At 52.4% G+C, this 26,303-nt stretch overlaps 1 protein-coding gene across 6 annotated transcripts in view; it reads right to left on the bottom strand.

The window, feature by feature from the left end:
* Positions 1-26,303, bottom strand: part of DISP1 (dispatched RND transporter family member 1) — a 155,832-nt gene that overhangs the window by 17,369 nt on the left and 112,160 nt on the right. For 3 of the 6 annotated variants that reach the window (XM_072814546.1, XM_072814547.1, XM_072814545.1), the window contains one exon: positions 17,392-17,884. The exons of the other annotated variants lie outside the window; for them this stretch is intronic. In XM_072814546.1, the coding sequence (XP_072670647.1) occupies positions 17,392-17,867 (476 nt within the window). In that variant the 5' untranslated portion in view covers positions 17,868-17,884. The remainder of the gene's footprint in view (positions 1-17,391; positions 17,885-26,303) is intronic. 6 annotated transcript variants of the gene reach the window in all.

Here is a 26,303-nt window from a genome sequence, read left to right as displayed (position 1 = left end):
CCAGAACCCACTTCTGTCCGCATGCGGGTGACACCCACGTCTTCACGGGGCCACTCTCCAGGCTGCTTCAGAAACACTCTGTGAATCTGGAGCTCGGGGCCTCGAGATCGGTAGTCGGTAGCCCGGGCACGTCCCACCAGAGAACAGGGGGTGCCGGTGAGGCCCGCGGCTCCAGAGCCCCGACGGCGTGGGCCTCAGTCCAGGGCACCCTGAACCCGCAAAGCTCCCAGGAGGCCAGCAGGGAGCCACCAGAACTGGCTCGAGGCAGATACGGCAGGAAGGGAAGTTTCTTAAAAAGGTAATAGGAAAAAAAGTATGAGAAAGAAGTTAACAAGAAACAAACAAACAAAAAAACGTGGAAAAGCTACAAATGCTGTTTCTTTGTGTCCCTCGCCTCTCCTGTCTTGTAGTGGCGTCTGGGGACGGAGTGGGAGACGGCAGGCTGAGGGAAATGAGATCAGGGAACGGCGTGCATGCCACCCCCCGCCCGTGCGCCATGGGCAGAGCTGCACCGTTACCACCACGACCTCCAGACGCAGTGTCAGACCTCACAAGTTCCGTTTGGGAAAATCCAAACTATGAAGGAAAACTGTGTCTTTATTACTTATTTTTTAAAAGCACAGCAGACACACGCTGTCATGTTAGCGGGGGGCGCACAGCACGGTGATGCGACGACACGTGTGCGTTACACTGTGGCCAGGCCTGTGGCTGCACCTGTCACCCCGCATCCCCGTGACAACGGCAGGACTGGGCCCCCCTGCGGCGCCGTTCCTGCGGGACCCATCCATCCCGACTGGAAGCCGGAGCTCCTCCCCTTCCTCCGACCCTGCACTCCTCCCCTCTGCTCTTGTTTGCTTGTAGGTTCCACACAATCATCTAGCGTTTGTGTGACACCCTCTGGTCGGTCCAGGTGGCTGCAAATGGCAGGACTTCTCCCTTCTTCGTGGCTGAGTGGTGTTCCATCGTGTTCGTGTACACCGTATCTTCTTTTTTTAGGACTGCAGTATTTTATTTACTTTTTTGAGCAATCTCCATGCCCAGTGTGGGGTTCCAACTCCTGGCCCTGGGACCAAGAGTCCTGGGCCCTAAGGACCGCCCAGCCAGCAGCCTCACTGCCGCAGCTTCTGTGTCGGGGCATGTGTTGGTGGACGCGGGGGCTGCCTCCTCGGCTACTGGAGGGGACGCTGCGCAAACACGGGGCGCATCAATCCTTTCAAATCAGTGGTTTCATTGGCTTTGGGGCAAACCCCCAGCAGCGCCATTTCTGGGCTGCGGGGCAGCTCTGTCTGTAGGCCTCGGAGATCCCCCCCCTCTGTTCCCTCTGGCGGCTGCACAGCCTGCGCGCCCAGCAGGGCGGGAGGGTCCCCTTGCTCCACATCCTTGCCAACACTTGCTGTTTGCTGAGTTTTTGCTTTTCGCCATCCTGACGGGTGTGAGCGGGAGCCTGCTGTGGCTTCCACGTCTACTTCCCTGATGCTGAGGGATGCCGAGCATCTTTTCCCGTGTCTCCTGCTCACCTGCATGTCTTTGGAAAAATTGGCTATTCAGCTCCTCTGCCCATTTTTTAATTTGAATTATTTGGGACTTTCTTGGTCCGGAGGTGTATAAGTTCTTTATATATTTTGGATATTAACCCCCTTTCCAGATTATCATTTGCAGACATCTCGTCCCATTCAATAGATTGAACCTTGTCATTTTGCTCATGGTTTTCCTTCACTGGGCAAAAGCTTTTTATTTTGGTGTGATCCTATTAGTTTGCTTTTGCTCTTGTTTCCCTTGCCTCAGGAGACCTATCTAGAAAAACGTTGCTACAGCCAACGTCAGAGTTTACTGCTAGTGATTTCTTTTAGGATTTTTATGGTTCCAGGTCCCACATTTAGGTCTTTCATTCATTTTGAGCTTATCTTTGTGTCTGATGTAACGAAGTGGTCCTGTTTCACTCTTCCGCACGTGGCTGCCCAGTTTTCCCAACACCGCCTGTTGAAGAGACTGTCTTTTCTTTTTCTCATTGGGTATTTTTGTTTCCTTTGTCCTAGATTAATTGACCATATAAGCCCGGGTTTGTTTCTGGGATCTCCATTCTGCTCCATTTCTCCTCCTCTTCCTCCTCCTCCTCCTTTTCCTCCTCCTCCTCCTCCTCCTCCTTCTTCTTCTCCTCCTTCCTCCTCTCCTACTCCTTCTCCTTCCTCTTCCTTGTCTTTTTTTTTTTTTTTAACTGAAGTATAACTGACATACACTATTTTTAATTAGTTTCAGGAGTAGGACCTAATGATTCAGTATCTGTATTTACTGCAAAAGACTCACCACCATAAGTCTGGGTAACATTTATAAAGCTTTGTATGTTTCTGAACGATGAAAATGCTCTAAAGGAAATACACTTTCTGCTTCGTGGCTGTGGCCAAATTTAAGAAAGTGGCTGAAGAGGCACATTTAGGTCAGTTCTCCCGCTGGACTGTGCCCTAATGCCTTTCGGAAAAGGGCAGTCTGCAAACAGTAAGTTTTCGGTTCAGCGCTGGCATGCTAGCAAGAAACTGTCTGAAATTAGAGAATTCACACGCTGACGGGCCTTCTTAAAAGATCTCCCACAGAAACATAACCAGGCTTTGTCCTCCAGGACTTGCACGGATCATCACGGGGACACTTGGGTGCTGATGTGAGGATGAAACGAGCACCCCGTAGATCGGCCTTTAATCCACCAGGAACGGTGGGTGTGCGCGGTCTGTGCCAAGAGATTCCAAGGACAACCCTCCCCCCCACCCCGCGAGTGCCAGGTGATGCCTTTCCTGAGCGGGAGATGCCGGACGTCCGTCCGCGCGGGGCACCTTGCAGCCTGGAGCTGGGAGCACATGAGGATGAACCAGGTGAGTGAGGGAAGGGCTGGTAGTGGACGGCTGACGTTTAAGGAGCATCTCACAAACACCGAGCACGTTATCCACGTTCAAAAAGATGTTTAGCCCTTTTTAATTAAATAAATGCTTGAGTACGAGGAAAATGTCTTTTTAAAAAAATATTTCACTTATTTACTTATTTTAGAGAGAGAGAATCCGAAGCGGACTCGGCGCTGAGCAGGGAGCCTGACACGGGGCCAGACCCATGACCCCGAGACTCACAACCTGAGCAGACAGCGAGAGTCAGACAAGTGAGTGACCCCCAGGCACCCCCAGGAACTGTCTTAGGAAAAGGGTGAACCTGGTAGTAGAACCAAGTGGGTAAAGTCTGGGCCCTGCAATCCATGGGCTGAATGGGCCTGAGCAAGTCCCTCAATTTCCCAGGGTTTGTGAGAAATGGGAAGAACCCACGGGAACGCCGGCCTGGGCAGCAGGTGTCCATGGGCCGCGGGGCATGACCCGGAGGAAGCATGGTCCCCTGACCACTGCCACGGCTGCCCGGTTAAGAGGACAGACGGAGGGATCCCTGGGTGGCTCAGCAGTTTGACGCCTGCCTTTGGCCCAGGGTGTGATCCTAGAGACCTGGGATCGAGTCCCACGTCGGGTTCCCAGCATGGAGCCTGCTTCTCCCTCTGCCTGTGTCTCTGCCTCTCTCTCTCTCTCTCTCTCTCTCTGTCTCTCATAAATAAATAAATCTTTTTTTTTTTTTTTTTTTTTTTTAAAGAGGACGGACAGGGACGAGGGCGATGCTCTTCAGCTCACAAGCACCGCAGGCCTCTGCCTGCTTCACCTGCCACTGAACCTAAGAGAGATAAAGGGCGTCATATGCAGAAGCCTAATTGGAGAAGGGAACCCGTGGACTTCCTCCCCGTGATCCGTATTCATGGGGAAGATCAAGTACGAGACATGTAGACGTCTTCTAAGATCTTATTTATTATTTAAAGAGAGAGAGTAGCGGGAAAGAGAATCGCAGGCGGACTCTCCGCTGAGCATAGAGCCCCACGCGGGTCTCGACCCCACGACACCGAGATCGCGACAGGAGCTGGAACTAAGGGTCAAACACAAGTGGCTGGGCCACCCAGGCGCCCCCTAAATACGCAAATGTATTTTACAAATCTGGAGGCGGGCACAGCAGATCGCTAGCCCTCTTTACTCTGGCGGAAAGAGTAAAGCATGAGTTTTCCTCTGTATTCCTGAACTCGTGAGGATATATTCATGAGTTGGTTGTGTAATTAAGCTGAAGTCAAAGAATTTTTTAAAGGGAAGTTGCACATGTGTTGTTCGGGTACGTGTGACCCACGTATTTCATCTGAGAACTTCCCTCACTGACACACAATCCGAATGATACACCAGATGAAAAGGAGTCACCCCACACACAGATCCTAAGTTCCAAGGAACTCAAAACAAAATACATTTCATATGAGATTGATCGTTAGTTCTGCTCAATTCCACTATTCCCTGCAGTTTAGGTGATGGGGAAGCCGATCGCCGCTGGAACGAATCGGACGGCGGCTTCACAGAAGCGGGGGGCCCGGCTCCCCGGCAGGGGTCGGCATCAGTGGGCTCGAGTGGCACCTGCGGGGTTGGAGCCGGGGCCGCTGCCTCGGGCAGTCTCCAGGAGGATGGGACGTGCAGGCGTAGAAGGGAACACAAGGGAATAGCCAGGGCGTGGAGGCACGACGCAAGCGTGGGTGGGTGGGGGACGGGGGAGGTGACCTTGAAGCTGAGTAACCCTAGGAGTCGGGCTGAACGGGCCTCGGGAAGGAGGGAGATGCCTGAAACTACACTAACCCTTTATGTAATGAACTAAACGAGGCAGCAGGGCCTCCCGGGGCAAAGCCGGTGACAATCTGCACAAGCAGCTTGTCCCAAGGGTCAGCCTGGGGCGTGAGGGCAGATTTACAGCACGTTGCGGAGACTGACATTAAGCCTGATCCAACGGATACGTTTCCCTACTTTTATTAAGAAAGACACACAGATGCTTCTCACTCTTAAAGTTCACGGGTCTATCTACAAAAAGTAAAAGCATTTTGCATTTTCACTACAAACCGAATGACATACGTGAGTGCGTGCAGGTTACAAGGGACTCCGGGGGGGGGGGCACGTGCACGTCTGGTCGGTCACCGGGGTTGCCGCGAGGACAGCGCCGGCCCCGGGGAGACAGACCATGGCAGGCACGCGAACCCGTCGTCACCATCGTCTCCACGTTCCGACCTCTGGGTTGTAGTCCGACGTGGTCCGTGTGTGGTTCACCGTTAACAACTATCATCTGAGCTCAAACATGTAAGTATCATTACCTTTTCTTAAAATTCATTTTCCACGTGTCCTGGGTGAGTTTGCCGCTTCAAAATTACGCAGTATCACAGAAGTTTGAGTGTGGAAGGTTAAAAGTCACACCTGCTATTAGAAAAAAAAAAAGAACAACCTGGAAGGGGAGTTAGGAAAATAATAAAGATCCACCGCATCAAAATCAATTGCAACGGTGTAAGCAATACCTTGCAGCTGTTGTGACGTCTTCATCCTGGCGCCTGGGGTTACGGTGAGGGGGACGGCGAAGGTGACGGCTGGGGGGACAGCCACAGGGACGGCGAGGGGGACGGCCAGGGGGACAGCCAGGGGGATGGCGAGGGGGACGGCCAGGGGGACAGCCGGGGGAACAGCAAGGGGGATGGCCACGGGGACGGTGAGGGGGATGGCCAGGGGCACGGCAAGGGTGACGGCCGGGGGGACGGCCAGGGCCTCGCCATCCACAGAATTTCTTTAATCTATTAAGGACAACAGTATATAGGGAACCAGATTCTTCCTCCGTAACTCAATTTGCTCATATCCATCCTTTAACTTAGGAAGTACATTTTTGTAACTCCATGGTCTACACTCTCACACACAGATCAAAGCTAAAACAAGGTCAGCTTTCGTCAGGATAACACTGATAGGGCAGGGACGTCTTGTCCGCTGGAAGCCCAAGGTTAAAAACATCAACTAAGCTTAGAAGACTCTGAGAAGGAACAGGAATGTTCCGAGGAAGCAGGAGGAAAACCCCGACGGGGGGGACGCACCTGTTCCCAGGTGCCAGGCGGACACCTGGGGCGCCGTGTGCAGCTCCCAGAAGCGCGGCCCCACGCCGGGGACACCCAGACGCAGCGCGCCGCACGTGGACGGCGTCTCAGGAGCACGAGAGGGCAGGAGGCCCGTGCTAAAGGGCGCTGGCCTGGGGCCCCCGTCTGGCTCCGGCTCCACATCTGGACAGTACGGAGAGCTGGATCGAAGGATTCCCGGGGCGCTTTCCCGCTGTGAAATTCTGCTGCCTTCTGGGCGGCTCCGGGCCACCTAGACAGCTGCCGACGCACCCGAACTCCAGGCGCCTCATCGGGACTCTAGGCTGAAATGCTTCAGGTGACAAGCGGTAGGAACAATCCCCATTACAGCACTAAGAATCGGTGTTTTGAAATGCTCTGAAAATAATGCTCTTGACGTGAACAGCAAGATATATATATATATATTTTTAAAAACGTGACATAAATGGTTTAACCAAAAAAGTGCTAGAAAGGGCTTGGCAGGAGGCCTCCAGCCTGAGGCTTCGGGGCGGCCCGAGCTGGCCTGTCCCAGGGGACCGCAGGGCCCAGCCCAGGTGCTCCCTAGCGCAGCACACGCGGGCGCCCAGGCTTTGCAGAGCCTCTCACCTGGGTCACCCCTACTTACCATCGCAGAGAGGCAGCAAGACATCATCCTTCTTTTATTTAAAAAATTTACCTTCGACGTGCTTTGTCACTTAAGCCCCATTTATGGCTGCGAAGCATCACAATTGTGGAAACTCTCTCCTTCCTGTGGCCTGTTTTTAACATGATTTTTTGGACACGCATCTTAAAATTTCCGCAGTTGCATTTCTCCTGTGTAATTTCTGGAACTACTTTTACCGCTGACGAGTGACCTTGGGCCCGATTTCACGGAGTAACCGAGGCCAGCATCCGTCGTCATCTTCTGCGAAGCCTGCTTTCCGGGGAGACTAGAGTCTGGATGTTCACTGTCATGCAGCACGTGCCACCTGACGCTGTGCCGGCGGCGAGCTGAGGCACCCAAACCCACTGGGCACGGGCCGTCCAGCTGATCATGTGGGGTCCTCGTCGATGGTGGTAGCCGTGGCTTCTGACCCACCGGCCGGTGTAGACTAGACCACGGTGAGCAATCTCTGCGAGCTGGCGCCCGCTACCCAGATCTGGGCCGTGGGGCCGTGGAAACCACCTCCACTTCCTCCAGGCTTTTGTCAGGAGCAGCAAATGTCTGGCCCCATTTGAGGATGGGAGCTGGTGGGAGCCAGGAGCCCACGGGCCATCAAGGGGTTGTACCTTGTTGACGTTGTGTGCAGACTAAGGGCTGTTCTTCGGTCCCGGTGGACCCACGGATCCAGTGCTTTTCACAGAACTGCTCTGTGCCAGTTGTTTTGGCTTCAGGGTGGTGAGACCCGGGACAGGGTACACCGAGGAGACCTAACGGCTTGGGGTGCTACTCCGGCATCTCTAGCTTGACCAGAGGTCAGGTTAGTGAACGAAACGCAGAGGCGATCGGAGGCCTTCAGCTCTGCAGTGACGGCACAGCCCGCAGCACAGCGCGGAACACAGGTCCTGGAGGAGATCCAGGGCCCTCGGCTCGTTCAGGACGGCTTCCTGATGGGACACGTGCATTAGCCCCGAAGGCAGAACTTACAGCAAGACTCCCACGGGTTTCCTAGAACGAGGCTACTTCCCACCAAGGGAGCTCACGTTCACTTCTGAGTAACTGAGCGTGTCAAGTTCCCCCGAACCCGACGTATGTCTCAGGGTGAGGGATCCTCGAAGGAAAGGCTTACATACGTAGACTCTCTCGTGTCAGAAACGTCACAAACACCCCCTTCTGTTCCTTTTCCCTGACCTTAATCTGGCTCTTCCATCTGGAAAACTTAAATCTTTTTATAATATTGGCTTACTTCCATCGTAAGACCTCTGGCAGAGGGATGGAAAAGATGCATTTCTGTCTCCCAAAGGAGGGCGGTTTTCCCAGCGTTACTAAGTAATTCCTTTGTCATCTCTTCTCCACCCTAAAAGCCCCAAATTCACTACTGGTTGAGTAGAAGACACAGTTTCTCTTCTCAAGCACCAAAATAGGAAGATGGGCGGCCGACAGACAAGAGCAGTAAGCACACAAGCAAGGATGTGACCGTGTCAGGTTCTCAATAAAAACCCAGCTGCTGGGAACTGTGGTTTGTTCCCTTCAGATCCAGGGAAACATGTTTATACACACACAGAAGGGGACGACTCAGGGTCACAAGGTCCCGGGTAAAGCCGTGCATCCGCCCCATGCCTTCCACTGCATCACCAAGAACCTAAGAATTACTGAGGTAGGGTCCCAGCCTTTTCCCTTTACAGGAAAGGAAATGTCAGCTTCTCCAGCCCCTCACCTCATCCCCATTGCACGCAGCCCTTTCGTCGGAGGCACAATGCCCAAGGGTCCGGCCTGATGGATCTCCACCTACCACTCAGGCGGGACCAGGGCCTGCCCAGCTCCCCTGCAGGCTCGCTGCTGCCCCCTCGGGTCAATAACCATATCCTGCGCCCAGAGGTACACAACCTTCACTTCTCTCACCAGAGAGTAGTTTTGCTTAAAGCATCACCTTTTTTTTTTTTTTTTTTAAGATAGCTAAAGAGATAAGTTTACGGTCAAACAGAATCAAATTCTGGTTAGCTCAAATTTAGGAAAATATATAAAAATGAAGCCCTGGTCACATTTAAATGAGTGGCCCATAGATGCGTCTTCGTGGATCCTTTGCCTCTGATAAGCAGCACAACTTCACTGATCAAGGATATTCTTGGTTCTGTTTTCTGTCATTATGCTACTTTTCAATAGGGTTTTTTTTTTTTTAAAGATTTTATTCATTCATTCATGAGAGACAGAGAGAGAGAGAGAGAGAGAGGCAGAGACACAGGCCGAGGGAGAAGCAGGCTCCATGCAGGGAGCCCGATGTGGGACTCGATCCCAGGACCCTGGGGTCACGCCCTGAGCTGGAGGCAGACACTCAACTGCTGAGCCACCCAGGTGTCCCTGAATAGGGTATTTTTAAAAATCCATATTGTTCTGCTTCTTCATATTTCAGTTTCTTCCAAAATTCATGCTCTCGCCTAAGTCAATGATATCCGGTTACGACAAGTTATGCTTATGAGTCTAATTAACAAAGGTGCACGGGCTCCCGCTGAAGGTTTCTAAGTGCTCTCCTTGGACTCTTCGGTAGAATATTCAAAGCAAGATGTCTCACACGCTACCGTGAATACAGAGACACCCCTCGCATGAGAGACAAGGCAGGAAGCGGGGATCTGAGCGGGGCGAGGGAGGAGGCCATCCCTGCCTCCCCACCTGGAAATCCTCCTGCAGCTCCGGGCCAATCATCCATGTTGCTCGGGCTCCCCTGTGTGCTCCGTGATCTCACGTGCGAGCCCGCGTGGTGCTTACGACACAGCAAGGACGCAGGGACTGGTTGTGGAACCTCCGCTGACATGAGAACAACCCATTCCCTGATGCTGGAGCAGCAGAGGCCAGCAAGGAGAAGCTTCGCGCCAGAGACCAGGGCTCAACTGCAAGCCCCACGCCCTGTAACCACCTAGTCTCTGCAACCCCACTTTGTTTCAAACCACGCTTTTCTTCATCTGTAAATGGAAATGAGCAGTAGCTCTGAGTTCCTTGGGCTGTTTTCAGGATTAAATCGGGGAGCGTGTGTAAAACGCCGCACAAGTTCTGGTATACAGGAAGGGTTCAACAAAACCATTAATATTGTTGTAAATTCGAGACTTTATGTCACTAAAATCCATTTTCTTTGCCAAAGACACAGGCACAATGCACAACCAAGTCCCATCTCATAATTCTGAAAGAATTTTGTTCACTCATGCATTTGCTCAAGACTACTATTCACTATTTTGGAATACTTTAGAATATTTGTAATAGTGATAAAACTTACTACTAAAATTCTTAGAAAGGTGATTTTGTTATGACATTACATAAAGGAGATATTCATGTGAGAGCAGAATAAAAAATAATTTAAATATTATGTAATCTAAATTACAATGCAGATAGGAAACTAAATATTTTTTTAATTTTTTTTATTTTTTTAAATAAATTTATTTTTTATTGGTGTTCAATTTGCCAACATATAGAATAACACCCAGTGCTCATCCCGTCAAGTGCCCCCCTCAGTGCCCGTCACCCAGTCACCCCCCACCCAACTCCCCTTCCCCACCCCTAGTTCGTTTCCCAGAGTTAGGAGTCTCTCATGTTCTGTCTCCCTTTCTGGTATTTCCCACTCATTTTTTTTCTCCTTTCCCCTTTATTCCCTTTCACTATATTCTTAATTTTGCACATGACAAGACATATTCAAGTACGTCATGAACACAGAAGCCATCAGTAGCTGATTATATTTCCACAGAAAGCCCATGTCCATAGGAGAGAAAGGGAGACATTGTCTCCTTGACGATGGTCTTCATTTCCCCACATCTTCACACCCTGGTGGCATGTGTGACATGCACATGAGTGTACTCTACATTTTACAGACTTAATTCACAATGGGAGATACTTGCTTTTCTTTCTTTTTTTTAAATATTTAATTTATTTATTAATGAGAGAGAGAGAGAGAGGCAGAGACACAGACAGAGGGAGAAGCAGGCTCCATGTAGGGAGCCTGATGTGGGACTTGATCCCGGGACCCTGAGGTCATCACGACCTGAGCCAAAGGCAGACGCTCAACCGCTGAGCCATCAGGGGCCCCGAATTGCTTTCCTTTTAAATTTAAAGAGAGGGTCATAGGTCTGTTACTTTAATTAATGAAAAATAAAATATTTAACTCAGAAACTATGTGACACTACAATCATATTTCACACCATGTTGAATTTACATCTAAGATACATCTAGACGCCTGATTTCTACCTGTAATAACACATGTCCACACTTTCAACATACGGGTTTTGTATTCTCTTTATGACTGACAGGAAAAGCCAGCGTACGGGAGAAAATAAAGTATGTTTTCTGAAATGACCGACCAACTAAAATGTCTGATTATGGGCAATCCTGCTGCTGAGCCTCCTTTGCTGTCTTTCACTTCTACCCACGTCAAAGCCCACAGAAGCACTCAGTGGCTACGGGTCAGCTGAGAAAATCCCACCTCCAACCTAGCTTTTTTTTTTTTAATTTATTTATTCATGAGAGACACAGAAAGAGGCAGAGACACAGGCAGAGGGAGAAACAGGCTCCATGCAGGGAGCCTGATGTGGGACGCGATCCTGGAACTCCAGGATCATGCCCTGAGCCAAAGGCAGGCACTAAACTGCTGAGCCACCCAGGATCCCCCAACCTAGCTATTAAATAATTTGCAGTCCCCCCCCCCCCAAACATTAAGAATTTTGCAGAGATTCAGCAGACACAACTATAGCAACGTGTGCATTTTGAAGAACACATTTAAAAATCCCTATGCCAGGATCCCTGGGTGGCTCAGTGGTTTAGCGCTGCCTTCAGCCCAGGGTGTGATCCTGGAGTCCCGGGATCGAGTCCCGTGTCGGGCTCCCTGCATGGAGCCTGCTTCTCCCTCCTCCTGTGTCTCTGCCTCTCTCTCTCTCTGTGTCTATCATGATTAAATAAATAAATCTTTAAAAAAAATTCCTATGCCAACTGAATCAAAACCTGCTGGCAGAAGGGGACTGCCGGACACGCACGGTCGTCCATCAGGTGGGGATGCGGGACGGCGAGACCAGTGGCCTCCATCGGTGACTGGGCCTGGTGACCCGTGGAGACATTTCTACGTGATGTTCCAAAAGGAAAGTGTGTTTTGTGCATAATATACGTGATCCTCTGTCCCACTCAGACTCAAAGCCCAAGGGAGAGGTGAGTAATAATCACTAATGAGAGAACCAAGAAAAGCTCACAGAAAGCCAGCAAAACCTTATTAAACCTCACTGAGTTAGGAGCATGGAATGCTGGACTCAAGTCTGAAATCCTGAAGCCACAACACTTGCCAGACGCTAACGCTGCTCGCGTACAACGTGTTTTGGGGGAAGAAGGTGAGGGTAAGAAGGTACAATAAGGAAAAAAAAAACAACCCCATGGCTACAGCGTGGAGCTCAGTGTGGGCCTAAGTCCGTGTGTGAGGGGGACGTTTCAGCAATCAGATGACACGTGAGCAGCACGTCTCCTCGGGCTGCTTCACGACGGAGCAGTTTTATTTGCTGGCGGCCGACGGCTGGCAACTACAAAGTCCTGGGCGGATAATACCCAAGAAGTAAAGTCCCGGAGGGACCCCAGAATTATCTAAGTCTCATGATATCTTGGTGGAGACAAAGGCACGGCCCACCATCCACCAGGTTGCTGTGCGTGTGGCCGAGCTGCAGAAGGGCCGCGTCAGCTCACCCCACCACTCTCACCCGGTCTGTCTGGCCACACCTGTGCTGAGCTGCCCCCTTCCCTCCTGCACAAGCACGTGCCCCCCAGGACCCCCGAGCCGGGCTGAGGCAGAGTGAAAGCTGCGTCTCAGGACGGGGGCGGCGGACCCAGGTGACCCAGCGAGCGAACGCTCTGGCTGTGCACGCTTGCTCTACCGGGCACGCAGACTCGCGCTCGCAAGCAGCAGATGGCTCACGTCCCGTAGAAACCTCGGGCCTGAGCCTCACGCCACCCGGTGATGGTCGGAGCCCTGGCTCGGGGGACACGGGAATAGGAACGATGGGACCACCTAGCTCAGCAGATCCACACAGGGCAAGGAACCCCACTTGGCCCGGACCTCCTCTCTGGGCTCACAGAACAGGTGAACCAAGAAGAGCCCCAGCGCCTACTAGGGCTCACGCACCGTCTGCGGGATTCACTCTTACGAGGTGCACGAACGTCCAGGAGGGGCCGGAGCCACACAGACACAGCTTATTCTGGCAACGCCCCAGAGCCACGGCTCTCACCCCCCGACGGTAGGACCCAGCTCGGGAGCTGCGAGGAGGGCCTGGTCCCTGCATCGCCTGCGTCTGTTTGTGAAGGAGTCTCGGATTTGTTTTAAGTCAGAAACCAACACATTTGCGGGGAGATTTAAAGAACAGAAGGAGCTATCCCCCCAAATAGACTCAAACGACAATAAAAAAAGAATGGGGGCAGCCCGGGTGGCTCAGTGGCTGAGCATCTGCCTTCAGCCCAGGGTGTGACCCCAGGGTCCCGGGATCAAGTCCTGAGTCGGGCTCCCTGCATGGAGCCTGCTTCTGCCTCTGCTTGCGTCTCTGCCTCTCTCTCTGGGTCTCATGAATAAATAAATAAAAATCTAAAAAAAAAAAAAAAAAAAAAAAGTGTTTTTCAGGAAAACAAACTGTGGAGTCTCCCCCCCACCACTTGGGAAATATCTTAGTATGTTAGACCAATGGCTCCTGATTTTCAGTATCAAATTATCAGGCCATAAAACTAAGCTCTGCAGGAGAAGGACTCGATGGATGCTCGGTTCTTGATTAGCGCGTTGAACAATTCATTTCTCAGTGTTCGCTAAATGCCAGGCACTGTACTGGGCCCTGGAGACACACGTAGTACCAGCAACTGGTTCAGGGCAAGGTTGGGGAACCAAAGAAGGAGACGTATCCGCCTGCCCACGAGCCTGACGTCCAGGGCTCTGACCTCCCACGGGCCTGACCTCCAGGGGCCTGACCTCCAGGGACCTGACCTCCAGGGGCCTGACCTCCCACGGACCTGACCTCCCACGGCCTGACCTCCCAGGACCTGACCTCCCAGGACCCTGACCCTCCCAGGGGACCTGACCTCCCAGGGCCTGACTTCCCAGGGTCCTGACCTCCCACAGACCTGACCTCCCAGGACCTAACCTCCCATGGCCTGACCTCCCAGGGGCCTGACCTCCAGGGACCTGACTTCCCAGGGGCCTGACCTCCAGGGACCTGATCTCCCAGGACCCTGACCCTCCCAGGGGACCTGACCTCCCAGGGCCTGACTTCCCAGGGGCCTGACCTCCCAGGACCTGACCTCCAAGGACCCTGACCCTCCCAGGGGACCTGACCTCCCAGCGCCTGACTTCCCAGGGGCCTGACCTCCTTTGGTCTGACCTCCCAGGGACATGACCTCCCAGGACCCTGACCCTCCCAGGACCCTGACCCTCACAGGGGACCTGACCTCCCATGGCCTGACCTCCCAGGGGCCTGACCTCTAGGGACCTGACCTCCGTGGCCTGACCTCCAGGGCCTGACCGCCCAGGGACCTGACCTCCAGGGACCTGACTTCCCAGGGGCCTGACCTCCAGGGATCTGACTTCCCAGGGGCCTGACCTCCAGGGACCTGACCTCCCATGGCCTGACCTCTCAGGGCCTGACTTCCCAGGGCCTGACCTCCAGGGGCCTGACCTCCAGGGCCTGACCGCCCACAGGCCTGACTTCCCAGGGGCCTCGTGCCCCCAGTGCAGGGAGCACTCGCAGTGACCCTCCATCTGCGAAGCCACCTTTAGGGAAGTAAAAGAACCATCACAGGGTCCCTGTAACGATAACAAGTTGGACTTGCCAAGCGCCCCCGACAGAGACCTCGGCCACAGTCACCAACAGCTCTTGGCAACAGCAAAGGTAACTTCGCTAGAGCCTGGATTGGGATCTGTCTGCTGCTGGGAGACTCCCTGTGGGGTGTGTCCTAACACCATGACCTTCCCGGTTCAGAGACAGCGAGGACACCCCAAACCAGCGCCCCTGGACTGCGAGAGGCTCCAGAGGGGCACCTGCCAGACCTGCAGGGCTGGGCTCAGCATCAGGAATACCCCCCACCCCCCATCCCGCTTGCTGCTCGCCTCCTTAGGCTGGTGGGTTTGCAAGGGATCCCCTAGCCTCCCCTCCTCTCCCTTCCCCATGCCCCGTCCCTGCTCCCCTTCCCTCCCCATGCCCCGTCCCCTGCTCCTAGAAACAAACTAGAAGCTTTAAAACAAGATCTCAGTAAATTACTCAGTATTTGGTGATAAATGGAATCAAAGTAGGATATACTCTGATCCTTGCAGGGATCTTAATTTTTATCAATGAAAAGATTAACATAAGGTCACAAAGCAGAAAGGCACACAGGTGACTGATACAGGGAATCTTCTAGAGAAACGCGCTGGAGAGGCCAGGAGGGGAGGAAACAGAAACTACCATATAAAAGGTTGAGAAAAGAGAGAAGCGTCAACAGGCCAGGATAAAACCACACTTTCTCCTCGACTGACCCTTTAAAACACTCTATGGTTTAAGTGTTTTATCAACAAAACTCTAAAAAACTAACCAGCACAGCAGCCAGGCGGGCCCGTTTGTGGCGCAGGTACAGAGGCAAGTGTGCCAACTGCTCGCGCCTGCAAGTGACGTCCCTGCACCCGCAGCCGCTCGGCAACACGGTTTCGGGGCTACGGCTGGCTTTTCTGTCTCCCTTCCTCCCTTGCAGCTCTGTGCAGGCCACACGTCCCCCCCTTGTTCAGAATTACATCTGTGATGCCTGGCACACCTAAGTACTGCTAATAATACAAATACGGAAATGTATAAAATAGGGAAGTAGCTTTGGCAACACACATTTTACACGGACGTGTGTGGTACACACGGATGTGAACAGACCACCCCTTACAGGCTCTAGGTCTGTTATTAATAGTGGATCAAATGGCTCCAATTCTTTAGAAAAAAATTCTAAAAATGAAAATTTTCCATTGTAACATTCCACTTTTTTCTACAACTTTTCTTGATGTACAAATAGGACGTTTTTACCAGTTTTTTTTAATGCCCTTCTGTTTATTTTATTTCTCATTGAAGATTTTATTTACTTACTTATTTATTTATTTATTTATTTATTTATTTATTTATTTATTTATTTTTTAAAATTTATTTTAGAGACAGTGAGTGAGCAGGAGGGATGGAGAGGGAGACAGAGGATCGCAAGCCGACTCACACTGAGGGTGCAGCTTGGTGCAGGGCTGGGCCCCACGACCCTGAGATCGTGACCTGAGCCGAAACCAGGGGTCAGCGCTCAGCCGACCGAGCCACCCGGGCACCCCAGCTATAGGTACATGGGACTCTCGTCCCTTGAAGAACAGGTTTCTGAGAAATGCTAAGCTAAAGTCTTGAAAATATTCACACGCCTGCACATCAAAAGAATTGGTACCTGTCCGTAGTTTTAATATTTTCTGAAGGTTTTTAAGGGCGGGATCAGCCTCACAGGGTAGCGCAGTCCACCCTCACGCCCGCTAAAGCATCGATGTCGACCACGTCGTTTCAAAGTCAACTGCTCACGCGGCTTAACTCCAGGTGGAAGGAGCCTAGGGCTGGTCACCCAGCACAGCGCAGTCAGCAGGCCTGAGAGGGGCCGGGGGGCGCCCTGCCTCTAGTTCTGTGACTGAAGGACTCTCACCCGACGTGCAAAATGTATTAGGGCCTGAGAAGACCTGCTGCCGAGGAAGGCCCCAGCATGCGGTCCTGCTGCCCTCCCCAGCCCTCTCTTCCTTGCTTCAGAACACGGGAACTGAGGGCAGCGGCGGCCGCAGCTGGGTGAGGTCTGGAGCGCCCGTCATTGAGTCCCCACCCGGAGCTGAGCCCCTGTGAACGCGGTAACTGGCATCGAGCATAGACTAGTCTCGATGGGAGCCACTCTGCGAGCACCATGAAGTCAGCACGGTGACAAATATGTCACCACACTAGGCGGCAGGAGGGGACGTTCTCCGTCACCCCAGAAAGAGGCGTCCCAAGTGGGCCGCAGTGTGGTCTACACGGGGGTCAACGCCGAGCAAAGCCTAGCTCGGGCCGGTGCATCTCCCCGCGTGGACACTACACCCCACTAGAAAAGGGGCGTGCGCCCCTCGCTCATGCGAAGCACGTCACCCAGAGCGTGCACTGAGCCTTGTCTCCACCAAGCACTTAGCAGTTCAGAGGTCGCGGCCACGCGGTTCGCCCCAGCGCACGGGAACAGGCAGGGGACAGCGGGAGGCGTGCCGGGGACGGCAGCGGCCACACCACGCATGCCCTGCGCCTCTCGGGCGGCCGACCCAACAGTGCTTCAGCAAATGTGCCCCCCCGGTCTGGGCTGGGGAGCCATCGGTCCCGCCTGTGGGGAAGTCTGTTCCCAACATGCCCAAGGGTCACCCAAACCGCAGAATCAGAGCCTGCACACATGGGTCCCCGAGCGGGACCCCAAGGAGGCGACTGGTTCATGATTCCTTGTCACCAATGGCTGATGACCGCCAAGCTCGTGTCTGGGACACATGTGCTCCCACAGGCAGTACAGGGACCGCTGGCAAGAGAAGCCCCACTGAGCTTGGGGAGCCGAGGCCACGTGGACAGCCAAGGCTGGCAGGCGGGGAGCCCGTGAGGGTCCGCCTGACCCAGAGCCCACCGACAGCAGGTCCCCGGGATGTCATGCGCATCTGGCTTTCCTCCTCTGGCCCACTGGGCCTCCTCCCCTTGGGCACAGCAACCAAGTGGCGGCCGTGGGCGGGTTGCGTTGGGCCCGGGTGAGCGGGGCCGCGGGGACTCACCTGGGCTGGTGTGGGCGGCGGCCAGGCCATGGGGGATGCAGGCACAGGGGCGGAGAGGGCTGGAGGCAGCACGCAGTCTGGTACACGGGCGAGTGGCCGGGACCCAGGGCGGCAGCACACTCCATGCGGGGCTGCATGCAGCACGGGCCCGGAGCAGCCGGCGTGGCCGGGCAGGCCTCGTGGGGGCGGCTTTGGGCCACCAGGGGCGGGCGCAACGGGCCCGGGCGGCAGCACTGGGCCAACATCGCAGGCGCTCCCTGGGGCTGGTCCACGGGCAGAAAGGAGGACTTCACTGCGCCATTGACTTGCAGGCCCCCATTCGGACTCCCTTTTGCCCCTGGTGCCTCTCTGGGTGTGAGCTCCTGGGTGGCGGGGTCCCCGTCACAGGGCGGGAGGGCACCGGGGGCGGGAGCACTGGTAGCGATGCCGCTGTTGCTCAGAACCACAGAACCGCTGTTGCCAGTGCTCACAGCCATGCTCCAATTCCTTGGCCCTAAGAGAGAAAATGATACAAAACCAGCCAGTGACAGTGGGCAAGCAGCTATGCAGACATGACAGGAAAGCTGGGGACAGGAGTCGAGGGAGTGGGGGAAGCCCAGCGGCCGCTGCAAGGGGCCCGGTGGGTCCGCGGTGCCTGGGCCGTGGCGCTCCTGCCCTCGGTGCACCTGTGAGCCGCCGTCCCCACTGTGCCTCCCCGTCCTCGGTGTGGAGTACAGGGTAAGACTTAGCGCATCGTAGGACTGGAAGGTGGCAGAGGGCGCCAACGCTGCCCTTCGACCCTCCACCCGGGAGTGGGGTGTTAGGAGCCACCATGATGGCAGTGAGTTGTGTAGGTTAAAATAATTTGAATGATCTTCAGAATGTCTCATGTGTTAGAAAAATCTCAAGAAAATCTATTTCCACTAAGTCATTCAGGTTGTAGACAACAGACAAAAATAAATAAATAAAAAGTAATAAGCTAAGAATTGTCATGACTAAGATAACAGACGTCAACGTTTTTTCCCCTCAACCAATCAATATAATGCTTCAGAAAATGAACAAACACGCCATAAAAGTTGCTAAGAACTTATTACTTTGTCTTCTGTGTTATGTAGCATTGCTCTCACTTGACAAAAATAATAGTATGAATAGGAATTTGCTTGAAATGAGATTTTAAATTTTAATTTTTTTTTTCTTTGAGCCTCAGTTCTTCCTAGGTATTAATCAGGATAATAATCAATGTCCATCTCATAGGACCACTATGAGAATGTAAAAATTTTCTGTCAACCATTAAGGGCTTAGAGGAGGGAGGAAAACCTCCAGGCTCATTTTACGAGGCTGGCGTTAACCTGACGCTGCAAGGAAAGAGAACTACAGGCCAGTTTTCCTGATGAATAGAGTGGCAAAAATCCCGAATACAACATTAGCATGCTGAGTTCAACAGTACATTAGAAGGATCACACACTGTGCTCACGTGGGATTTACTGCAGGGATGCAAGGATGGTTCAACACTCGTGCATCAGTCAACGTGACCCACTTTAATAGAATGAGGGACAAAAGTCATATGGAAATCCCAACAGATGTAGAAAAAAGCATTTGACAAAATTCAACGTCCATTTATGGTAAGAACCCTCAGCAAAGTGTTGTCGAGGGAATGTACCTCAACCCAGTAAAGACCACATATGACAAACCATCTGCGAATATCCTTGATATTCTTCTGAAAGTTTCTCCTTTACCATCAGGAACAGAAAAAGGAGGCAGCCCGGGTGGCTCAGCGGTTTAGTGCCGCCTTCATCCCAGGGCGGGATCCTGGAGACCTGGGACCGAGTCCCACGTCGGGCTCCCTGCAGGGAGCCTGCTTCTCCCTCTGCCTGCGTCTCTGTGCCTCTCTCTCTCTCTCTCTCTCCCCCTCTCTCTGTCTCTCATGAATAAATAAATAAAATCTTTAAAAAAAGGAAGAATATAAAAAGTGCTTCCTAGCTTTAAAGCCAAAATTCTGCTTTAAACCAGGAGGTGAGACACCTGAAGCTTAGAGGAAACGGTGTGGGTGGATCTGAGTTTGAACGCTGACTCTACTACTTTCTACCTTTGAGAACGGGGCCGGATTATTGACACTCTTACTGTCTCCACATCTTGGTTCTTCTTAGAGCTAAATTCCAAATGCAAATGAGCACAACTGTGCCAGAGAGCAATATGGCACCGTTAATAAGAAGTTTAAATGCCCCTGTCCCTTGATCCACAGCACTACTGGGAATTTAGCTTTTGGATACACTCGAACAGTGTGTGGAGATACACGCACAGACGAAGATGTTCCAGACCGCACCGCTGTCTGGAACTTTCCAGCGGAAAGTGGAAACAATCTAAAAATGCCACCAACCGTGGACTTGAATTCTGCCGTAGCCGTATTGGGCATTCCACACAATAAAAAAGAACGAGTCACGTGGGCTGTGCTACTTCCCTACGGGACGAAGTCCAAAGTACATCTTTATGTGTAAACAGAGCCCAGCTACGGGACAGCCTACGCGGGACGAATGCATTTCATTAAACAGGAGAGAGAGACACGTATTATGGTCGGGGCACACATGATTGTCAGAAGGGCATAAAAAATGGTAAGATTGCTTCCTGCTGGGGAGTTGGACTGGGAATTTTGGAGAAGACTTTTCACATCTCATTTTCTGTACCATGTACGACTTTTGCTACAATTGTGTCTTCTTCATAGTCATAAAATACTAATAAAACAACATATAAAGTCTCCAGCACAGTGACTGATAGTGCACGAAGGTAATTATCATTAAAATGTAAGAAGAGAAACAGTTATCTTACCTCAAGGGTATCGGGGGAATGGTTTTAGGACCTCTGAAGTGTATCTGCTGTTGCAATCACAGCCACACAATAGCCTGAATAACTGGATGGAGCAGGAAATGAAAGCCAAACTAAGGAGCTAGAACCGACGCACAGAGTGCGCGGGAAGGATTTCTGTGTCTGATCTCACTGCCGCCGGGGATTTCTGGAAACACACGTGACCATCTGTTGGACCAAAGCTACCTGTGGACCGGGACCAGTTCCGAGTTCCACACGTGGCGGGCAGGCAGTGTGGACGCTGCAGAGACCCCTCGGCCCCGTCTCCTCGCGGAGAGAAGAGTCGTCGAGCTCACGCGATCACAGGGATCACACGAGTACCTCTTGCCCTGGCTCGGGGCCCAGGAAACTCATGGCTTTAGAGCGATAGAATGTATAATTACGTGCAATACACACTAATAGCATAATTAAGTGTAATAATCTAGTAACACGTATTTTCATAATATATGGAAATTACATTTAAAAGACAAGAGCCAGTCCTCATGGGACATACTATGGTATAACCACAGCAGGGCTGCTGAGTTATGAAAGTCTCATTCATCTTATTCGCCTTATTCCGAATAGTTGAGGACACAGGGTCCTAAGGGATGCAGCCAAGCTCCTGGGGCGCAGGGGCGTGGGGAGCGGCTGCGAAAGCCCCGCAGGGGCCACCTGGCACCGCAGGTTAGGATTGCGCGCGGCCGGAATCTGTGAAGGTAAGATCTAAATGTCATGTTGAGGAGAATCCCCGGGCCTGTTCCCCTGGCCGCCAGGACCCCACACGGCGGAGCGCACTGGCAGGAGACGCGCGGCCCCAAGGCCACCGATGGCCACGCAGGGCCTTCCCCACGCAGGACCCCCCTCGACTTGACCCTCCGGAAAGCAGGTGTAGGGGCATCACCGGTCGGCTTTGCTAAAGAGAACTGGGGGCACAGACTCCAGGGCCGACGCCACGGGTTTGGGGCTTTCCGCTAAAGGGCTGTCTGCAAGCTCGATCACGTCATCGCATCCCCATCAGCAAACTCAACAGTGGGCGGCCAGATGGGATCCCTTGCGTGGTCCCATGCTGCAGCCGGTCCCCTTCAGGAGAGCGACACTCTCCTCACACCCCGCACAGTTCCACTAAGGAAAACCCCAAACACCCAGTGCTTCTCAAATGCAAGGGTCACTTGGGGACGTTGCTAAAGTGCAGATTCCGATCCAGTCCACCTGCAGGGGTGCAACGGCCAGTGCCGGGAACACACCTGGTGCAGCAGGGCATGGGCAGCGACCCGCGGAGGAGGCCGCCGGAGGGTCCGGCCTCGTTATGGCAACACCGTTAAAGCAGCGTGGACACGACAGGCAGGGGCAGGATAAGAGTGACAAAAATAAGGGGCTCTGGGCAACCCGGGTGGCTCAGTGGTTTAGTGCCGCCTTCAGCCCAGGGCATGACCCTGGAGACCCGGGGTCGAGTCCCTGGTCGGGCTCCCTGCATGGAGCCTGCTTCTCCTTCTGCCTGTGTCTCTGCCTCTCTCTCTCTGTCTCCTCTCTGTGTGTCTCTCATGAATAAATAAAAAAATAAAATCTTAAAAAAAATAAACCCATAAAAAAAAAAAAAAATAAGGGGCTCCTGTTCTGCAGAGGAGAGAAAGTGCCCCATCTGCCCGGCAGAGGTTCCAGTTGGCAGCTAAGCTTACGTACAGCCCACCGGTGTTGGGGCATGGAAACAACCCGCAGACCTCAGTCATGCTAGCGGACTAACGAGTACGACTAGAGCACCGCGTCCACTTAGCTGGGGGGACCGTCTTCTTCCCTCAAGACTCAAGGGGATCGAGGTAGTTTCTCACACCAGGTATAAGGGTCTGGGGAAAACCTGTATCCACTGCTTGTCAAATGTGTTGAAACATGAAATCATCCCCTCAAGCTGCTTGAAGCTCGTCCCTAACGATGGCTCGTCCCCAATCACTGGCAGCAAGCCGACCTACTAATACGTGGTGCTGCGGCCACAGAAGCGGGCGCTCAGTGGCCTGCAGAAGCCAGGCGCTTCCCCTGAAAGGGCCGTTGGAGCTGTTTTTAGCATCTCACGGAGTCTAGCACTTTCCTTACAATACCTCTTTGTAGACATTCCTAAACCCACCGCAGGGAACCTGAGGGTTCCAAGGACGGAGGTGGGACCCACGTGGATCCCAGGATTAGGATCTGGCCTCAGGCCCGCCTGCCTCCAACCTCAGGACGCCTCCAGGCCAGAGCCCGGTCCCCCAGCGTTTGCAGGACCACCGCAGGCTGTTAGTACAAAATCCAGTTTGCAGGGCTGCATGAAAAATAGCCTCCGAATTCAGGATTTCCCAAGATAGTTCTGAACGGCACAACGCAGCATCCAAGAGTGTCAGAGACATGATTTCACTGAATTTAGAAGTCGCTTTCCATCCGTGCAAACCTGAAAAGCAAGGCAAGGAGCTGAGCGTCGGTGTCACGCACTGTTTGGACAGTTTCGAAACGTGATTGTGACCTGACAGCAAAATCTGCACCTTTAGTCAAAGAGTCAGATCCTGTTAGGGAACTGAAATGGCTGGTCTTGTAAGGAGATGTGATCTTCTCCCCTTCTGAGACAAATGAAACGTTCTTATTTTTCAGTTTGTGAACTTTCTACCCCTAATCGCTCCTTCAACAAGAACACTCTGTGATATCTTCACTTAATCACTGGTGAGGACTGCATGTGTTGCAAAGAACTACACAAAAATAAGGTAATGTGGGCAGCTCGGGGGGCTCAGGGGTGGAGAGCAGCCTTCGGCTCAGGGCGTGACCCCGGGGTCCCAGGATCAAGTCCCACGTTGGGCTCCCTGCATGGAGCCCGCTTCTCCCTCTGCCTGTGTCTCTGCCTCTCTCTCTGTGTGTGTGTGTGTGTCTCATGAATAGATAAGTAAAATCTTAAAAAAAAAAATAATAAGGTAATGTGGCTGTTGTTCCCCTTTCTCATAAATGCCATAACTGCAGTCATCCTCCCCGGGAGACAGCGGTGCACCTCGAGCACCTGTACCCCAGCCCACATTCTGTGGGAGCCCGCCGGGCCCAGGATGCTCTCCCTGCACCATGAAAAAGCAAACTGACTGAATCCGAGAAATCTGACAGTCACAGGGTCACTATTCTTTTACAATGAAAGCTATTTTCCTTTTTTTTTTTTTGAAAGCTATTTTCTATTAAATTCATATTATCAAGAAGGTAGTTTTTTTTTTAAGAAGGTAGTTTTGACTTCCGATAACAAACACCATCCTCTGAAAACGAAATCTAATACTTTCATACGACCTCTTTTCATGCACAGACTCTATACTGATCAAGACCTCAACAAACTGTAAACGTGCAATGTTTCACTTGTATGACCTCTCGTGGTATTCACAGGCGGCTTGGTGATATGCAGGAAGAAAGCGGCCTGACAAAATTTCCCTCCCAGATTCGCAACCAAAAAATATAAAAGTTCAATGACCTTTGGAAGATCTTACGGTGTCACAGCAAGTCGGAAAACCGATGCTGGGAAGAAAGCAGCGCTATCGCCGGCTGTGGGTTTGGCTGTCAAAGCAGAGACACCCCGACCCTGGCCGGGGCCCCGCGGGCCCTCCTGGCTGCAGACCCAGCGACCTCACTGTGCTCCTTTGTATGTGCAAGGTGCCTGGGGTAGCAGGTCTACCCGGGAAGAGCAGCGTAAAATAGCGCTCATCGTTTACATCCGGGATAAGTGATAGTCAAGAGCATCGTTTCAAGCATCGACACTCGTCTTCCCAAATTCCTCTTCCACAGGCACTACGGCTGTGTTGCCGTCATGAGGACAGTTCGCCCGCAAACTTACCAGCCTGCGCCCCACGCGCCACAACCCCCCACGCTCACGACAGCGCCGCCTCCAAACATCCACGCCCTTGGTAAGAAAAGTTTCTTATATTCTGAGTTTCACGGTCACGTGAGCCCACGGGTATAACGAAGCACATGTAAAATAAGACCGGTGGAGTTTTCTATAATTATTCACATCCATCAAAGGTCTCTCAAACACGTTCTGGAAAGCCGTCCGATAAGTGTTCACCTAACCCAGGCGCCAGCCACGCCATCGTCTGGACTCTGCCTCAGAGGGAATGTAATAAATACAACAAGTATTCACTAAATTACAGGCCTGTTACAGCACTCAAGCCTTCCAGTGCAGTGAAATTGCTTTAGTAATAAATATTTTTTAAAAAATTACATCTCTTTAGTAATAAATATTTAAAAAAAAATTACAGGCCAAGGGCCTGGCCACAGAGGTTCTGATTGAATTCATATTGTAAAGGTCTGTGCTCATTAGCATCTTTAAAACTCCTCAGTCGATTCCAGTGTGTGGCCAGGGCTGCGAATCACCGATTTATTTACTTTATTAATCAACGCCGACCAAGTTGCAAGAGCAACCGCCACTCGAAATGCACAATGTGCAGAAAGACGCTGCTCTCTACTAAAACACGGAACGGACGCTCCGTGTCAGACGAGCCCCAGAGCGTTTAGATCCTCTTACGTCTCTTCCTGCTCCAGTGAAGAGCACTTTCGAGGTTGTGAGGGCGGGACAGGGTGCAGGCAGGAAGAGCCTTCCCGGCACAGTCTGGGAGACAGCCTGCAGAGGTCACACGCGGTGACGCTATGAAAACCAAAACGTGGCACCGCGTGGTCCCAGACCTGAGGATCAGCCCACTCAAGTTTAGGGTACAGCCAATTTGACTAATGAGTTTACTTAACCCTCAAGAAAAATTATGTCCCCAGCCCGTTGTCAATCTTTAAAATGAAGTCCCAAGTCGCCGTATTTTTTTTTTTTTAAAGACTTATTTATTCACGAGAGAGGGAGAGACGCAGGCAGAGGGAGGCTCCATGCAGGGAGCTGACGCGGTACTCGATCCCGGGACCCCGGGGTCACAACCTGGGCCGAAGGCAGATGCTCAACCGCTGAGCCACCCAGGCACCCCTCAAGCCCTTGTATTAAAAGAGCATGTTCTCTGAACTCTTGTACCAAAAAAAGAATAAATAAATAGAAAGAAAGAAAACAAAAGAAAGGGAAAAAGAAGGAAAAGAAAACGACTGCATTTTAAGCATCTTAAATGTTCCAATTCTCAGACCAGAGAGGCTTCAGACGCCAGGCCTGCATCTCGCCTCACACCCCGACAAGTAAGAACCCCAGGACGCTCTGGTAATGAGTAGCCCCCCCACCCCCCCACGTGATAGGTCTACACTGAGGCCATAAGATTCCATCTGAAACTACTACCTCCAGTAAAACCCTGAAACGGGCAACTCCGCACCCAGCGATCTGTCTGCAGCTCTTCCCCAGCGAAAACAGGATCGTGTTCGGGCTTCACTGATGTGCTGAGCGGGTCCCAGGGGCGACTCAAGACCCCGGGAATGTTAATCCCTCTCTCATCCCAGAAACTCAAACTGAGCAGCGCAAAGGAAAAACATGCCACGGAGATAAATCAAATCAAGAAAATCCTACTCCCACATAGTGTGAGGCGGAGGAATGTGAGAGAATTTTTCAGACGTCTTCCCCGACGTCGAAACGGAGATCAATCAGCACAGAGGACTTGAGGTCATTTGGGTCAGACGGTGACAGTGTTGGGTTTTAACATCACCCTCAGGACTACGGAAGGTCTCCCCACAAATGCTCAGCGTCCGGTAGCCAGCTCCGCCCCCACCATTCTGGGAAGTCTGAGCAGCAGCAAATCCAGTTTCTGAGAGCAATGCCCCAAAACGGGCTGTCGCCGAGGGCAGCCAACGGTGGTGCAGGGCACCCTTCACATTTTTCAGTTAAACAGGTGAATGTCCTTCTTCAGCAAGCATTTATTTATTACATGGCTACTGTGTCTGCAGCAAACGTCCTTCTCGGGGCCCACATGCATGCACCTGCAGGGTATGAGCCCGCGTGCTGCTAAGTCGGCGAAGCACAGAAACCAAGACGGAGCGAACAAAGGCTGCCCTCTTTCCAGTTGTGCTTCTCGAAGTTTTGCTTTAGTTCCTTTGTTTTGTATTTTTCCCAAGAAGACTGACAGGCTAAGCACCCCGTGTGTCCAATCCTAAACACCCACGTGTATTTTCTGTGGTCGCGTGGGACCGGGATCGGT

Source organism: Canis lupus, chromosome 38 (assembly GCF_048164855.1).
Source record: "Canis lupus baileyi chromosome 38, mCanLup2.hap1, whole genome shotgun sequence".
Taxonomy (NCBI): domain Eukaryota; kingdom Metazoa; phylum Chordata; class Mammalia; order Carnivora; family Canidae; genus Canis; species Canis lupus.
Note: the sequence above shows the minus strand (reverse complement) of the source record. Positions and strands in the feature narration are given on the sequence as shown.